At 40.1% G+C, this 12,151-nt stretch overlaps 1 protein-coding gene across 7 annotated transcripts in view; it reads left to right on the top strand.

Annotated features, from left to right (window-relative positions):
• The window catches only part of FRMD5 (FERM domain containing 5), a 348,168-nt gene that overhangs the window by 58,246 nt on the left and 277,771 nt on the right, over window positions 1–12,151 (top strand). The window contains exon 1 of one of the 7 annotated variants that reach the window (XM_054701123.1): window positions 6,484–6,577. The exons of the other annotated variants lie outside the window; for them this stretch is intronic. Within the exon in view, the coding sequence (XP_054557098.1) occupies window positions 6,551–6,577 (27 nt within the window). The 5' untranslated portion in view covers window positions 6,484–6,550. Of the gene's footprint in view, window positions 1–6,483; window positions 6,578–12,151 lie in introns of those variants that run through there. 7 annotated transcript variants of the gene reach the window in all.

Below are 12,151 nucleotides of genomic sequence, written 5' to 3'. Positions count from 1 at the left end.
TATGGGTTATAAAGAAAATAGAAAGCTATATATCTTAAACCCTAAGGATTATAGCACCTAGCCCTGTGCTTTACATAGTTATAGTTCAATAAATATTTGTTCTGATTTATTTGTGCTACATGATTGCTGTGTTAATACCAACAATTGAAAATTTCTTATGTCTGTAAACAATAAACATTTCCTAACAACTATATATCCCTTTTTATAGTTTCAGCCCGTTCCTTTCCAAACCATTTTGCTCTGCAACCTCTCTCCCCGGTGAGAAGTACAGTATGTAAATGTGGTATTTTATAGAGCCTTTGAGGTTTCTGATAACCTTCTGCAATTATCCTTTGTTGAATTAGTGGAGCTCCAGTCTGTAGCTCCTATGATTTTTGGGTTTGTCTCTTAGGATTTCAAACCTTTGAGGTCCTCCTTTCTCCTCATCTCTGCAGGTTTAGAAGGCTTAGATCAAATGAGTACTGTGTAGTGCAGCATTTCAGAGTGTAAGAGATCTGGCAGAATTAGGATAGTAATCATAGGGATCACCCCAGCCATACATACCTCCTTCATTCCTTCCATAAGTCAGTATTACATAAAACGACCTCCTCACAGCCTCGTTTTTTTTAACCTCTTAGAAGTGAACCATGTGTCCCAACCTTTTTCTAATTATGTCTATTTTAAGATGAATTCACTGTCTGTCTGATAGCCTCATCTGTAGCATTCTGACTGCAGAACCTGTTTCATGTAGCAGCCTCCTATGGGCCACTCTTCTCTCAACTGTGCTTAATCAGAGCTAGGTACAACAGATGTGAATATCATGGACGACTGGCAGTAGCCGTATAGCTTGTGTATTTCACCCACGGTGTTCAGGGAAGAGGACATTGCTGCGTTGGAAGCTACATGGGAATTGTTTCCCCTTTGTTTTCTCGCCTTGACTCTTGGGGCTCAGTCCAGTCACCTGAATAGTTTTCTCGTGCAGCTGAGAAATTGTGGAGTACTAAGGCATCTCCATTTTTATGCTGCAGAGTGAATGGTATTTTCCCTTAGAGAACAAAATGCCTTGTCAATCTGCCAGTGAAGCAGAGCTTCCATTCCTTTAAGACCCTAGACTTTGGTGGTCAATACAACTATTTGAACTTTTCCAACACTTTAAAAGCTAGACTAGTGAGAACAGAGGGTGTGAATGTACATACTCCTAAGCTCCATTTTCTCTGGGAGGTTAACCCTCAGACTTAAATTGTGCAGCTCTTGCCTCCCAAGGATACTGTGTGATCCTCATTATTGTCAATATTTTGAACAACATCGTCTCCTGTATTGATCTTTCACCAATTATAATTATACTATTTCTAAGGATGGTGTTTTACTTTTGTGGTCTTTCCAACTTATCATGTCCTAGTCTTGGAAGGCATGCACTTGTGGAAGATTTTGAGGTTCAAAATCTCCAGACTTTTGCTTGCTACTGTCCAACTAAACACTAACTTGTGTGAATCAAGTCTTCTAAGGAGACCCTTCGTGCCATGCTCATACAGGCAAAATAATTGGGCCACATGCTTGGCAACTAGTGAGTTTGTATACAATAGCTCCATTCATTTGTCTACAGAAAACACCCCTTTGACAGTGATTATAGCTTTCATTCCCCCTCCTCTACTCCTAACTCCTTGTATTACCATGACCTCATATGCTGGTCTCTATTTAGAGGTGCTCTGGACCACTCCAGAAATGCTTGCAGATACATTCGCAATGTTAAGGATCATTTCAAAGCCTTAGACCCCCACTGACTACCAAGGGAAACTATTCAAAATCAGGACCTAACCTAGCTATTCTTTTTTTTTTTTTTAAAGTGAGGAAATTTTATTGTTTTTTTTTTTTTTTTTTTGTTTATACATGCACTGGGTACAGTCAGAAGCGCGGGAGGGTGAGAGAATTCACCAGAGCCAGAGCGGGGAGCAGAACAGGCAGAAGGACCAAAGTACCAAAGTACACTGCTGAGGGGAGCAGCGGGCGGCAGGAGAGGTCTGCGCGCCATGTGGGACCCTCCTCCGGTGGCCGGGGAGCAGCTGGGGATCGAACCGGCGCAACCCAGCGCTCAACCGCTGCGCCACCGGGGAGGCCCTAACCTAGCTATTCTTATGCCTTATTCTAGTCAAAATTCAGGGACTTTTTTCCTTTTTTTTTTTTTTTTAAATAAATTGTGAACCTTAAAAGCAAGGAGAATAGAATGGGGCAAGGGGAGAATGCGTTAAAACAGAGTTTCTCCAGTGATTCTGGATGAGCAGCATCATTTTCAGCTGGGTGCTTGTTGGAAATGCAAATTCTTGGCCCTTTTGTTGACCTGGTGAATGGGAAACTCAGGGGATGGAGGTTAGCAGGGTGTTATAATTAGTCTTCCAGGTGAGTCTTATACTTGCTGAGGTTTGAGAATCGCTGCTACTGGTTTACAAAGATATAAGTATGTGAAATGGGTGAGTCTTACTGACTAGTTGTAAAAAGTAGGGGAGAAAGAGAACCCAAGAGTGAATTTCACATTTCTAACTTTCTTTTTATTTCTCACTGGCCTTAAATGATTCTCTGCCCCCCTTTAAGGTAAAGTTATGTATGCTCATCTGCAAACCTGTCTTCAAGTGGACAGTATTGTGCAAGCAGGCACAGGGCAGGTTCTCTGTCGATTCAGGCACACGGATAAAGGAGAGCCATGGGGCCCTCAGTGGCTTTTACAGGCTCAAATGCTCTTTCTACCCCAGTTGTTGTGGGGCAAGCCCATAGGCTGGCAAGGCAGTGGGTAGGCTGGGAGGCCTACCAGCCTCCCTGCTCCCCCAGTCCCCAGCAAACCTTTGCTCTTTCTCTTTGGACTCTCTCTGGCTTTCTCTCATGGTCTCTTCCTCTCGTAGCCATTCCGCCGTAGCTGTCTTCTGTCTGTGAGTGATGTCACCCTGATAGCCTCAGCCTCTAGGATCAGTTGTGCCCACTTACACATGCCCACACCATACTCCAGGTATCCACAATCAGGCCTGCGTGCCTGCTCCTACGTTCCCAGGTGCCTTCTGCATTCAAGGCTTCAGGTGATAGCCACAGAGGCCAGTAGCATAAAAGCCTGACCAATTCACTTAACCCTACACAGGAATCCAAAGATTCTACAGTGGCTCATAATTCCAGTTTGAAGCTCCTTTATATCCTTGTTAGTTTAATTTTGTCTTCCCTGGCCCGAAAACAATGTGTTTATTTTATATCTGTATATTGTGTTTCAAAGAAATATTTTTAGCAACTTAAAACTCTGGGGGAATAGGAAGAGTAAAGTAGGAAGACCAAAGCTCTCTTGTCCAAGAGCTTACAACCTACAGAGAGATTGAAAACGTCTAAATAGAAAATTATAAAACAACACAGAATCAGGGCTAAGACAAGGTGATATTCTGTGACACGGCAAATGTAGGGGATTTGAAATTAATAAATATTTCTCTAAGGAGGTGAGATTTGAACTAGGTCATAAAAGATTGCCAAAAGCAGAAAATGGGCTGTGGGGATGGGTAAAGGGCAATCCAGGCTACTTCTAGGTAGAAAAACTAAAAATGTAAAACCAAATATACTTAGTCTTTCATTTCTTATATTTATTCTACTTACTCTGGTACTGTTGAGTCAAACAACAAAAAATCTACTTGCCTGGGAAAAATTACTGTCAGTAAATTTCAATCATTTTGACATGCTTAGAGGAGTCAGTCTAAACTAAAAATAAATGCATAAAGCTGGTGTTGAATTAAATCTAATTCCAAAAGTGTACAATGCAAGTTAAGATTCTTCACAAAGCAATGGCATCCTATAAAGAAAAGGTGGATTCAGATATCAATCTTAATTCTGTGACTGCAACAACTACATATGAATTTTATTTCCAAGAGCCCTCATCTCTGCCATTTACTTAGTTAACTAAAAAAAAGAGGGTATCAAATTGCAACATTAAACTGATGTTTGAAAATCCTTTGACTGATTCTGTGCAGCCTATATTGTGCATGTTAATAGTTAAGAAATAGGACCCATGGAGCCGTAAAAGGCACATTCCAGCATCTCTGTTCCCAAACTGAGTGGCCACAAAAATAGCTTTTCTAGAGATTGGAGGAGTGCTTACTGGATTCCCCAGTGAACCCCAGCCTGCCAGCCAAAGTTCCCAGCCACACACAGGGTGCACATTTAGCACTCAACACAATGCCAGGCTAGAGCTTTGGGGATGGGAACCTTAAAGAAAGCACTGCTTGGCATTTGGGCAATCAACGTTCGGCAGAATGCCAATGCTAATAGGTTATTTTGCTCTGGAAAAGGAGAAAAAGAAGGAATAGTCTAAAGACTGATGAATAGGGGAATGACTGACAATACAGGCACTCTCCAGTTTGTTGGAGAGATTAAGGAGGCTTGCTGTGAAGTGGTATTATGGGAGGCAGATAAATTAGGAAAGGCCCACAGGCCCAAGACCTGAAAGAAAAAGTGGTACATCAAAACACATGCCCCAGGGCACACTCAAGTGTCTGGCCACTTTCACTGAACTTGTAGTTGGAAAAAGCCAAATCATTAGGAACCCTCTTAGTCTGGCACTCCATCCATGCACTCCATAGTCAGGTAAATTATTCTTGGCTTCCCAGTAGGTGGAGAGCCTTCTTTCCCCATTCCCTGATTTTACTTAAGGGCTTCTAGTCAGAGCCCCAGCCTGATATTGAGGACACCTAAGTGAAAGCGTTAGCTTTAGGAGTCCCAAAGGATTCTGAGTACTGTCAGCGGGAGGCAGCATTATGCTGCTTGTGTTGTAAGACATGAGCCAAACAGATGTGAACATTGATCACAACAAGGAAGCAGAATTCATCAATTCGCCTCAAGTACTTCAAAGATAATTTAGACTGGAGAAGATACCCACTTGCCCTCTTTCAGAGTTTCACCTTTAGAAAAATCCAGAAGTCCCCAGAGTCATTATGGAATTGGACTCCGTGGACTGCAAGGCATAGTGAGCCTGCAGTTTGAGTATACACTCATCAGCACAGAAGAATATATCATCAATTCTTTGGGAGCCCATTTAGAAGAAATGGGGTGATTAAGAGAAAAGAAAACTCAGATCAAAACCTAAGGTAATCCCAATATCACAAGGCACTTCTTCGATCTATGCCCAGCTTCAGAGTCTAGCACATTGAAATTGGTTTTAAAAAAGTGAAGTTTGAGGCCTCCCTGATGGCCTAGGGCTTAAGTCTGAGTGCTATCACTGTAGCAGCCTGACTTTGATCTTGGCCAGGGAGCTACCAATATATGGCGCAGCAAACCTCTCCTGTCTCATCTGCTGTTCACCTCTGCAATATATTTCGGTAAATTTGCCTGTTCTGCTCCCCACTCCATCTCTGGTGAATATGCTCACCTTCCAAACCTCTGGCCTACACCCCAGTTCTTCTGTGCAAAAATAAATGATAAAAAAATTAAAAATTGAAGTTTGCATGGTATAGCTCAAGTACCTACTGAACCATCTATTGCAACCTCAGATTTTATAAGCAACATAGCTCATTTGAAAAATCAACCCTTTTTTGCTTATTTGAAAATACAATTTGAATGATCTAGATAAGCTTATTTAATGAATAGCCATAGTACAATAGCATATCTAAGATTTCTAATAATTTTTATGGTAGAGGAGAACACATGTGAACCGTATTCCAGTTTTTAATATTGGGTACACTAAACAGTGGTTATTTTTAAGAGACAGATACTGATATTACATTTTCTTGCTACAAATTAGGTCTCATTGTCATTATACAATACTATGAACTATTCCTACTAGTGATAGTAATATATTTCACATAAAATATCTTTAGTTTTCCAGACAATTACAAATCAGAGACATGCTGCAGGGGAGGAAGAGGGAGAGGGATCAGAGGGAGGGAGGGAGGAGCACAGGGGACTGAGGTGATGGTGCACAGGTGCCTTGGGGAAGGAAACTCTATGGGGACTACACCTGAGGGGCTGGGGGGAAGCAAATATTGTTTAAAAAAATTTTTAAAAATTAACAAATATCTAGCTTTCGTTTGAATGAGAATGACGGTGTTTACTTTCTCTTTACTTCCTGAATTCTGTACTTTTCCTGCCATCTTTCCTTACATGATAATTCTTCTGTTCATGTCTTATAATCTCCTTTAATACAATTATCATTTTTTATTGGACTTCGCTACTAAGTTATACCTTTGCTTATTCTTTATGTGGTGGCCACACCTGTTATTGGTGGGAACTATTAAAAAAAGTGCAATTATAATTATCAAAATATACATTAAAATATAATGTGATACATGTCTGTAAGGTAAGGTAAAAAGTATCAGGCTTTTCTGCCCTCCTGCCATTAGGCATAATGATGGATCCTTGCAGTCCTGAATGCATGCCTAATGGTGGGCACCTGGAGTAGGGTGTGGGCGTATGTAGATGGGATTCACCTGGGCCAAGGCCAGGGCTTATAAGGGTGGTGCAGGAGAGTGCAGTGTGATGGTGCGGCGCAGAGGATGGAGGAGTGCGGAGGAGAGTGGCAGAGCGCGAGGGACCACAGCAACTACAAACAGCCGAGAGCATGAAGACAACATGGCTGCTAGAACCGGTAAAGAACCTACCCTGTATGGGTTGATTGCGTTACAATGTCTTAATAGAAGAGTGTTGTGTATTTTAATTAATCAGAACTTGAGACAATACAAACTTCTCTATTATATAAAGTGGCATCTTGGGACTGGACTGAGGATTGTACAGTTAGTTTTCTATTAACTTTTTGCAATTATTTTTTTTAAGATTTATTTATGCAGACAAGAGCTGGGGTGTAAGCCAGAGGTGCGGGGAGGGGAGTGTGTGAGAGGATTCACCTGCAACAGAGTGGGGAGCAGAGCAGGCGGATTGACTGAAATACACTGCTGAGGGGAGGAGAGGATGAAACAGGAGAAGTCTGCTGCGCCATGTGGGTAGCTCCCTGGCCGGGATCGAACTGGTGCTGCAGTGGCTGTGGATAGCTTAGTAGTGCTGAGACTTAACCCCTTGCGCCTCCAGAGAGGCCCTAAAGTTATTTCTTAATGGATTAATAGACCCCATGAGCCTGTTTATTGTGACTTCAGGTCTGGAATTTAGGAACTAGGTGGTCATAGTGGGGATACTGCCCATATCCAGAAAGCATTTTGTACAGCTGAAGTTAGTGAAGCTGCAGGGAGAGTTAAAATAGTTGACGAAGGAGGGACAAAAGATGAAAACCGGAGAAACAGTTGGGGATGGAGCAAAGTGAGTCTTAAGTACAAATACCTGGTGATGAAGGGACAATCTGCAGTAGATTAGGGGTAATGAGAGCATATTAGAGATCTGTTTTTTTGTTGTTTCAGCTGTATGTGATAGTAGAGATTTAATGTTTCAAAGGTGCCCTGTGGACTTGGTGGTGATATTTAAAATATACAACTATTAATGATTCATAGTGAATAACTCACTAGGCTAGATTTTTGGGGATGGGAAATTCACTGACCAAGACTTCCAGAGTGCACTGGAACTGGTCTAGAAACTTCTCTTGGGCCAGATGCTAGTGCTGAATCATGGGAGGTAGGACTGGGGGTAGACCCAGGGAAGAGAGAAGTCTCACAGTGGGTATTTGCTGACTGGCATAAACAAGTATTTCAGTATTTTAATGACCAGCAAGTCCTATTTAAGCATGCCAAGATGAATCTACTCCTTACTCTGTCAGCTTCGATGAGATGGAACTTTTTTTTTTTTAAGATTTATTTATCCATATAAGAACTGGGGTACATGCCAGAGATGTAGGGGTGAGAGGCTCCACCAGAGACAGAGTAGGGAGCAGAATAGGCAGACAGACTGAAGACACTGCTGAGGGGAGCAGTGGGCGAGATAGGAGAGGTCTGCCTCGCCATGTCGGTTCCTCCCTGGCTGGCCGGAGATCAAACTCATGCTGCAGAGGCTGTGGGTTGTTTCATAGTGTGGTGCTTAACCCCTTGCACCACCAGGGAGGCCTGAGATGGAACTTTCTAAGAAGCCTCAAGAGCTCAGGTGTTTTTGAGGTAAGGTAGGGAACATGATGAATTTAGTCTTCTGACTGCAGCCTTAGCAATGGTGGGAATCAGAGCTTTCTTCATTGCCTTCTCTGGCACTCTTATTTGTGCCTGCCAGCTATGGGGTCCAAATGGGCTAAGTTTTCCCATCCCATGAGGAGTGGGGCCCAATTCTACCTTTAATGTGCTTCCAAAATGCAACTCTGATCTTTTTTTCATATCCTAGAAGGTTTTCACATTGCCTGCTGGACAACAGTCTTTTAGCATGGGCTTCCATGATCTCTTTTCTGCTTCCCTTTCCAGTCTTATTTACTATCATCCTCCGTATACATCTTCATTGCATGATATCAACCTCTCATCACCTCTTTATGCCAGGGTAGACTCCTGCCCTAGTGTTGCTGGGCAGTGCCTTGGGGGACCTTATTAAACTCACTATTACTCAGCCTCTCATTAGACTGAATTGTATAAAGGTTAGAGATTGTATCTCTGCACTTAGTATCTAAGGTCTCATTAGGGTTCAGTAAATGTTGATTATAGATGCACATGAATGAAAATGTTAGCTCTGATAGAAAATTGTGACCTCAGAGTTCTTACTTTTCTGTGATGAAATAGGCAGTGGAGTCTGATGGGGAAAACTTGAATTAATAATACAAATGTAATATTACTTCTGACTTGAATTCAGTAAATTAAAAAATGAGGACATTGGTCATTAGAGTTAAGGTAATTCTAAATGGTGATGAGTTAGTAGTGATGGTTGTACAACACTGGTAATATACTAAAAACCATTGGATTGCTTTTTTTTTTTAAGATTTTTTTTTTTTTAAAGATTTATTTATTTATACAAGAACCAGGGTACGGGCCAGATGTGCAGGAGGGTGAGAGGATTCACCAGAGACAGAGTAGGGAACAGAACAGGCAGTCTGACCAAAATACCCTGCTGAGGGGAGCAGTTGGCGAGACAGGGGAGGTCTGCTCGCCATGTGGGCATCTCTGCGGCTGGTGGAAATCGAACCAACACTGCAGAGGCTGCGGACAGCTTCACAGCACTGCGCTCAACTGCCTGCACCACCAGGGAGGCCCTAAAGATTTATTTATGTATGCATACAAGAGATGGAGTGCAGGCCAGAGATGTGGGATTGGGAGGTGGTGAGAGGATTCACCAGAGACAGAGTGGAGAGCAGAATAGGCAGATCTACTGAAATACACTCTGAGGGGAGCAGTGGGTGAGTCAGGAGAGGTCTGTTGCGCCATGTGGGTAGCTCCCTGGCTGGGGATCGAACTCATTCTGCAGTGGCTGCAGATATTTTCATAGGTTGTGTCTTAACCTCTTGTACCACCAGGGAGGCCCCTGTATTGCATTTTAAAATGGTAATCTTATGATGTTAATTACATATCAAATCACATGTCAATTTCCTGATTTTCATAAGGTATGACAGTTATATGTGATGTTACCACTGGAGTAACCTGGGTGTAGTGTACATGGGATCTTTATACTATTTTTACAAATTCTGAAGTCTATAAACATTGCATAGTTAAAAGTTTTGAAAGGGTAATTTAGTTTTCTGAGCAAATGTTTGTTAGTTAGGATTTGTGGTATGGAGTGACAATAGGAAGTTTTCTCATTTGATTAGGATCTTTCAAAATTACTTTTCAAAATTATGAAGGATGATTTATATGTAGGTAAGTTTTGACATATGACACCTGAAAATAGTCAGTTATATGCTAATAAAAAAGACAAAGGTTTCAAAAGGATAGCTCAGTATTTTTTTGCATTCTTGTTTTTTCCCCTGTGATTCAGTTCCTTATGTTTCTCTGACATAATTGCAATTAAAATGAATGTACTGGCAAATTATACATGTCATAACATGGTGCCATTATTGTATTTTAAAGAGTTATTTGATGTAATATTACGTGTTTTAATTGTAGTATGTGTTTAATTGTTCCATTTAAAACTTTATTGCTTACTTACTATGTTTTGGGCTCTGTTACAAAACACTTGTGTCTATTTTTTTCTTTAATTCTACCTATTTAATAGAAAATGTTACTGCTCCTAATTAAAGAGGAGAGCAATAAAGTTTAGAGTTAAGTTAAATAACTTGCCTACTGTCACATAACTAGTGAGTGGGTCAGCTGGAATTTGAATTCAGGTCTGTGTGATCTTAGAGTTCTTACTTTTCTGTGATGAAATAGGCAGTGGAGTCTGATGTGGAAAATTTGAATTTGAATAATCAGGAGGCCTATGTTAAATGCCTGACTGACCAATTTTGAGGCACTGAACAGGTAACAGTCTGTAAGATACAACTTCTTGCCTCTCCTACAAAAATGAGAAGGCTGAAATGGAACATCTAGTATATTTTAGCACATTCTGTAGTTCACAAGAAATTTATCTATGGCTCATATTTTATTTTTTGTTTTTTGTGAGGAATATTCTTTATAAATGCAAATATTCTTTAAAGAAATATGTCAAAGGGAGAACTTGGTAACTGCTTTAGTCTTTGAGCTGGCCCTTAGTTTTGCAGACATGAAATACAGCTTATCTACTTGTTCAAACAGATCAGATTCTGGGCGATTGACGCATGTTAACCTAAACATTGAGAGTTTTTTCGTAATCTAGAATCTCAGTGGGTTAGCAAATACTAGTTTCTGCCTTTGTAGGCACTTCTTTAGAGTCAGGCTTTGGAAAATCTTAGAAGAAATATTGTCTTGAAAGGCAGAGAATCAGATGGTTTTGAGGCTATTCTTCTCAGTTGTATAAAAGTCTTATAAACTATCTCTGTTCCATAGTAGAGTTCTAGTAATTTTGTATGTACCAGAATCAGCTTTTCTGTTTCCCTTACACACTACTTACAAATACTGATAGTGTTCTCTTATATTAAATAAGCCCTTCTCCCACATCATGCATTATATAATTTTGTTAATCATACAACTAAAGTTTTTCTTTTTCTTTTTTAAAGGTATATCTTAGTCTAGAGGATACATATAATCCACATGCGCTACACAATTCATGAAATCCTAGACTTCTGGTGTTAAGAGATAAGGATTTATTCCTGATTTGTTGTTTTTCTCTGACATCGGGGATTGAGGTGCATGCTTTTTGGACAGGAATGTGAGTTCCCTGCCCAGGGAACTTTTAACTTTTTTAACCAGTTTTTTTAATATTGAATTTATAGATGACATATTAGAAGAATGATAACCTATGCTAAGAAAATATTTGAAAGCTTCTGAACTCATTGGCTTTTTTTTTTTAAGAGCACAAAATGGAGACCCAGGGAAGTAGATTGACTTACTAAAGGTCATATCATCTGGAGTAGGCTCATTCTTCAGTGCTCTTTATTGTACTACCTTGACTTTACTGTAAAATTATAGTATTTATTGGCTCAAGGAAGAATTATTATGAAAAACTTGATTTAGATTTGTTAAATATTTCAAAAGAAATTTCTTTTTATGATAGTGAAAAATAGTACCTGGAAAAATAAATCCTCTTTCATAAGTTAGCTGTACTAAGAGGGGGTTATCTTTTATCCAGGAAACCAATTTCTAGTACAAAACCTTCTAAAATTACTGTGCTTGATTTTTAAGTAGTATAGAAAATGTGGCACAACTGTCAGAGGTTATAAATGACCATACATTATGGAAATAGGTGAGGGAACAAGGAAGGATTTGCTGTGGAGAAACAGACATTATATTTTGTTACCAGTTATGACAAACACCAGCAATGCCTCATCAACTGAAGGAGTAAAATTGAATTCATTAGGTGCAATCATAATGGTTAGAAAAAGTTATATTTTATAAGAAGGATTCAGTTCTGTAATCCTTCTTTTATTGTATTTTTCCCCTAGAAATAACTAGAGTGTGAAAGCAGCTCTATATTGATTCTGAGATTGGCTGCAGGACGGATGAGTAAGGATTGCATGGTTAGATTGAGAAGAATTTTATTAGAATGTCTTTAGTGGATTGAGTAGAAGTTTTATTTCATAACAATCTTGTGAAAGGAGTATCATATTTGGAGTGAGAAAACTTAAATGTGAAGTGTTGGTTCTGCTTCATACTTCCTATATGACCTTGATTGGGTCACGTCTGTGATTGTTCATCTCTTTTTTTTTAATCATTCAGAAGAGATGATAGTGATATCTGGCCCC

Source organism: Talpa occidentalis, unplaced genomic scaffold (genome assembly GCF_014898055.3).
Source record: "Talpa occidentalis isolate TD23 unplaced genomic scaffold, MPIMG_talOcc4v2.1 talOcc4.11, whole genome shotgun sequence".
NCBI lineage: Eukaryota > Metazoa > Chordata > Mammalia > Eulipotyphla > Talpidae > Talpa > Talpa occidentalis.
This window is presented reverse-complemented; position numbering and strand designations above follow the sequence as displayed.